The 6141-nt window shown below is 41.5% G+C and overlaps 1 protein-coding gene across 11 annotated transcripts in view; it reads right to left on the reverse strand.

The window, feature by feature from the left end:
- Nucleotides 1-5838, reverse strand: part of ccdc88ab (coiled-coil domain containing 88Ab) — a 137043-nt gene extending 131205 nt beyond the window's left edge. For 6 of the 11 annotated variants that reach the window (XR_004564654.1, XR_004564653.1, XM_034185652.1 and 3 more), the window contains exons 1-2: nt 5240-5836; nt 5038-5138 (exon numbers count right to left, since the gene is read on the reverse strand). Coding sequence is in view for 9 of the 11 variants with exons in the window: in XM_034185652.1 (XP_034041543.1) it covers nt 5038-5138; nt 5240-5302 (164 nt within the window). In the remaining 2 variants the exon portion in view is untranslated. Of the gene's footprint in view, nt 1-5037; nt 5139-5239 lie in introns of all 11 variants that reach the window. The other 5 variants (XM_034185647.1, XM_034185646.1, XM_034185648.1 and 2 more) reach the window with 2 other exon arrangements.
- Between the last annotated feature and the right edge of the window lie 303 nt (nt 5839-6141).

The raw sequence follows: 6141 nt of genomic DNA on the forward strand, positions 1-6141 counted from the left end.
GTGTCATTGGTATTGCACAATCCATACTGTGGCGCAATATCACACCAGTGATGGAAACAATTTCAGTATACCACCCACACTATTAACCTGCTCAGTCATTAGATCAACTTTCAATTACTGAATTAAGCGCAAATGGTTTACAGGGGTCAGATTGTCCAAAATCTTTTTTATATAACTTTTATAATTGCATATGGTTGGGGTTTCAACTTAAACATCATCAAAGCTCTAAAGTTTAGATGTGAAACTGATCATTTGAGACTATTATATCTTGGTTTGTGAGATGTGCCCACAGCGACAATTTGAGCTGTATGTGACACACACACACACGAGAGAAATGAAGAGATGTATTTTTGAGGAGGCATGGCCACCAGCAGTTTCTTTCCTTTAAAAGCAACATGCACAGAAGAACGTCATGACTTAAAAATATGAAAATCAGTTTTGCATGTAATTGGTCATCTCAGTGTCGAAGGGATATTTTTGGCTAAAGTCTTTAAATACACCTTGTGGTCTATATTCATTTTCTGAAATGTCGTTATTGAAAAACTATGTGCAACATTCACAGATGCAGGAGTTATAGCATGACTATTATATTGCTATCATCTATTTTAGTTCAGCAAACCCTGCAGGGGAGGGCCAATGTTGGCAAAACGAGACAGAAACAAAGAGCCGTCTCACCAAGACAACATCTGACTAATACTGTAGTCCTTCTGTGTGCAACGGCCGCTGGCCAAGATGACTACCAACAGCTGCCCAACTCCAAAACCAAACACACACACACACACACACACACACACACACACACACACACACACACACACACACACACACACACACACACACACACACACACACACACACACACACACACACACACACACAGAAAGCGAGCATATAAAGACAGAACCTCAAATGCATAGAGCTGGCTGACACTGGCAATCCCAGACATCCTGTCAGGCGATCACTAAGCCAGTCACACTTAATATGAGCTCAATGCTGGTTGTATTTCAGTCCAAAGCCGCAGTCAAACCACAGAAGATTCCTTTCCAATGCATCCAATACATGTGCAGACAGAAATCCCATTTAATAGCTCAAACTTCATATGAGGAAAAGTGGCAATGCCGTGTGGATTAACATAATGTGGTAGGATTTTTCATGTTACCTTCTTCTTGCTTTTCATGTCATGCAATGTTGTCTTTAAGCCATTTTGAATTTTTTGCCCTTTTCAACCCTTCCCCCTCATATCCTCCTCGTTTCTACCCAAACAAACAACTGTCCCATAGGGAAAACACTCAAAAAATACAGCTGTATTATTCATTAGACCGAAGAGGTAGTGGGGGGAAACGGCAATGGAACCTACCATGGCCTCACCTTTCTGTTCTGGACTATACCTGAAAAAGCACAGGAAACTCAAAAGAAAATGGATTTATACAGTGTTACAGCAAACTGACAGGATGTCCAGGACTCCATGATGGAAGCCGAGAAGAGGTTAGCGTACAACACAGTGACAGGAAACTGCCAGTAGGGTTAATCGGCTTCTCCTGTCATACAGCTTCAACTTAACACTGCTAAAACCCAATCTGCAAGAAAACACTACAATATACAGTACGCATACAGAAAGAGTAAGAAGCGTGCAGAAGACCAAAGCACCCAATCCCATCCATATCCTGCCAATCTAATCCTGTGAAATGATATCCACAGGATCAAACTGATACAAAATAAAATCAACATGATCAAGAAGATTTGGTGCATCCCTTTCCTCATTCTTAAGTGCTTCAAACTGCAAAGTTAAACTGCAACACAATGCAAGCTTTTGAAGAGTTAAAAAGAATGCCACTGGGAGCAGGGTTGGTTGAACGACCCTTTGACAGAAAAGTAAAGGGAGCAAATTCCGACAGTGTGCACTGGGGAATTAGGGTTGATCTGTAGAAAAATGTGTAAAAACACCATGCTAGCGTGAAATAGCAGCCTGGAGCCAGACATGGGAATGGAAATCAGTTGTGTGGGATTCTATTGGACAGAAGGTGAATGGAAAATTGGGCTTCACCAAAAGGTTCTGCATGATGTCCATTTGGGACAACCTATCCTCCACTTTAGCTCATCACCATTGTTACGGCTCTGGAGATAATTGGGATAATTGAACCATATAGTTTCTAGTCTAAGCAAATATGATACAGAAGATTCATGATACTGCAATTACATGTTGACAGTATTCTGCAGATGGTAAACAGGAGAGTTCAAAGAAAAGACAACTTCTGGTGTTGAGAGAGGCAGCTACACACTGCAACCACTTAAAATTGTCCCACTTGCCATTGTAACAAGAACAAACCCCACTGTAGACTAAGCCAGTGCACTATTATTACATGCCAGGTTGTAATGTTGACTGAAATGTTGGCTAGAAAATACTATTTCATACAAGGGTGAAACTTCGTTTCTCACCTACATGCAATGAGGAAGAACAGGCATGTTGCTAAAGCAGAGACCTGGTTGCCCCAAGTTAAGGTAAGAGGTCTTTTTTAAACCTCCTTTGCTACAAAAATTGAGATCTCAGAAGAGGCATATTAGCCTCATTGTAAAGCTAATACTCTCAACCTACATACATCTCTATAAGGAAACATGCAAGAGCATCCGCATCATTTCAAAACACATAAAAAGATTCAAATAACAAGAACAGAATAAGTGCCTCAATTATCTTCCCAATCATATCTGTGTTGGTCTACAAATGAAGGATGCAGATTTGTTTACATAAACAGCAAATATTCTGATTCTACAAAAAGACGTCCAGAAGTGCACAAAGCTGTTGTGTAATTCTGGGAATAGTTGTGTGAAATTTGGCAAGTTGGACCATATAGGAGGTATTGTTCAAATTTACAGAAAAGCTTTTTTGGAGGAGGGCAGCACTGTGGCTTAGTGGTTCTTTTCCAACCTGGTCCTTTCTGTGTGGAGTTTACATGTTCTCCCAGTGTTTGCATGAGTTTCCACTGGGTGGTTCAGCTTCCTCCCGCTACCAAAAGGTATTTGCCCGGTGATAGACTGGCAGCCTGTTAAGGGTGCATCCCGCCTCTTACTCAATGATCACTGTGATGGGCTCCAACTCCCCATGAACTTGATTTTGAATAAGCAGGTTTAGAAAATGAATCAATCTTTATTAAGGACTTTTTAAACATTTCAGAGAAACCAAATGAAGAAAAATTTGGGTTGCTAGGCAACTGGGATGCCAGCACCTTATTCCAATTCCAAAAGTGTACAGCACCCTTCTGGAACTAGTGGCCAGTTTCAGTAGCACAAAAACTTCCACTTTGGTCTATCTTCCAATACTGTGTGGAACACAAACACACTCATGTTCAACCGCTTATCCAAGACTGGATTGCCGGGGCTGGAGCCTATCCCAGCAGTCATAGGGCGGGAGGCGGAGTACAACCTGGACAGGACGCCAGTCTGTCACAGGGCCACATACAGACAACCAAACACATTCACACCTGCACACACCTGTGTGGAACACACACTCACACACTCATCTTCAACCGCTTAGTCCAATTAAGGGTTGCGGGGGGCTGGAGCCTATCCCAGCAGTCACAGCGTGCAAGGCAGGGTACACCCAGGACAGGACACCAGTCTGTCACAGGGCCACAAACAGACAAACAAATACATTCACACCCACTCGCGCACCTACAGACAATTTAAAGATTCCAATCCACCTAACCCGAATGTCTTTGGATGTGGGAGGAAACCGGAGCACCCGGAAGAAACCCAAGCAAACATGGGGAGAACATGCAAACTCCACTAGGAAAGGCCACAGGCGGGAATTGAACCCATGACCTTCTCGCTGTGAGACAACAGTGCTAACCACTAAGCCACTGTGCTGCACCTGTGTGGAACAATGCCACTGTAATGTGAGCACAGTTTAAGGTTCTATTGAACAATGTAAATTGGCTGCCACTTCCCTAAGGGTGATCCTCAAATCAGAACAGCTGTAAACTGATGTCTCAGCTTCTTAGCAACTTTGAAAGTTTAAATCGTTTAGTAAATCGTTTAGTATTATGGTTTAATTTATCCGAAACAAAGTGGCTAAGGATACGTACATCTGTATCTTCTGCGGGACTGCTAAAGGTACGGACCGAGGAGAATAAGTGTGCAACGCATCTGCGCATGCGTGGGTCAAATGTGGGCAAAAATTCCAACTACCAAACTCACACCGCTCCCAATGAATTCCATATAAAGTAGCATTAGCAGACTGTGAAAGTTAAGGCTTACAGGGATTGTTTCAAAGGCTTTAAGCCTTAAGCGACATATACAATAATGACAGGTGCGTACGGGTACGGACATTTGCGCATTCTGATTGGTTGGTAAGACATGACATCACCGGGAATACCCTCCGTATCTTTAGAACGGTGTCTGTAGATACGGGTCCGTACCCGTAGCCACGGCCTATCCGAAATGCATAAAATGTCTGAACAATAATTTCAGTATCGTTATTTTGAGATGGTTGGAGTCCACTTCTGATGTGAAGATTTGCGAGCCATACTAAAATGCAAAATGTAACAAACTGAGGCCTAAAATTACAGTATATTTCGTTACATGCACTCAATTATGACGAAACTAACTTTATATCATAGATTAATCACATAGCAGGCACCCTGTTTTAAGCAGAGATAGCTGTTATTTACGTCAGGTGGCAGCACTTTTTTGTGTCCTTAAAGGAGTATTATAGTGTGATAGTTTTATGGCTTTACATGGGTTCAGGTGAGGTATTAAGGTATGTATTTCATGAAATTAACATTTATTGTCCCCATTTTGTGATTATTTACCCCATTTCATAATTATGAGTCCTCATTTCACATTTTAGTAGCGCTGCGATCAATAACAATGGCCAAAAAGAAGATTCAGTTCACTTCAAACAGTAATGTGAACAATGCCAGAAGTGAATCAAATATCTGATGCCTATGGTGATGCTGTTTTTTTTTTTTGTTTTTTTAGCAGTAATGTCCCAGTAGAGTCCTCAAAACAAGGACATTTCTGTAAGGGTGTCACATGACTTACATCTCCAGCATGATCTCATTCAAGTAAATCCCATCCACTAATTTAATATATTCCGATAATTTGGTGCCATCAGTCACTGTCGGCTGCCCCACTGTCTTCACCTGGAAATAAATGCAAACGGGTGTTAAAATCATCAATACAAGAGATGCCTCTGCAGGGCAGAGGTGTTTAATGAGTGTGAATAGTCAATTAGGGCTCTTACCCAGCAGACCAGAGGCGTGAGCATGAACTGCTCCAGCAGAGGACTGAAAACCTCGCTGTCCATGGTTTTAAATTCAGGAAAAAATGTGCGCTCCGCCTGGTAAATCTGCTCATGTGGCTGATTTGTTTAAACAGACGTTCATTTTGGTTAAAGGCCAGTCAGTTTCAGGCGGGTAAAAATAAATAAATAAAAACAAATAAAAATAAAAATCACCAAAAATGTTAATCCACAACCTTCTCGGCGCGCGCCAGTTGTTTGAGGGTCCTCGCGCAGGCTAAAGATAATCACATTTTTTAAAACAGAAACTCCTTCATTAAAACGTCTTTTAACCTCGTTGAACGTCCAGATGTTATTTTATGCTAACCACTTAGTGGACGGGAAAAAAAAACCCTGGTAAAAGATCTAGCTCAGCACAAAAACGAGGTGGAAAAAAAAAGTCTTCCGTACGGCAGTTCCTCAAAAAATATCCAAAGCGGAAAAATCCGGCCGTAAAAGGTTCTGGGTTTACCTTAGTTAATGACTCGTGTATAATAAAAAAAAATTAAGGCAGTAGTAGTTAATCAGCGATCAGCCGAGTGTCTCCTCTGAAATGCTGCAGAAAAACTGAACAGAGGGAGTGTTCAGAGGATGAGTGGAGGACACCAAGCCACGCCCCTTTCCGTCCCTCCCTCTGCATCTTCATCCACTTCTCTCAAAACCAGAGCAATGATCCATCCATTTGGCTCTACTAAAATTTAATTCTAATTTAAGTGTGCTTGTCTGTGCGTGTCATTAATAATATTCTTGCATTCTCTGAAGTTAAATTTATATATACATATATATTTATGCATACAGACCAGGAATTGCGAGTGATTCTGCAGGAAGTTCAAGCATACTACGAATGCTGTGTTAAAATTACTCAT

The sequence above is a fragment of the Thalassophryne amazonica genome, chromosome 13 (genome assembly GCF_902500255.1).
Source record: "Thalassophryne amazonica chromosome 13, fThaAma1.1, whole genome shotgun sequence".
Taxonomy (NCBI): Eukaryota; Metazoa; Chordata; class Actinopteri; order Batrachoidiformes; family Batrachoididae; genus Thalassophryne; species Thalassophryne amazonica.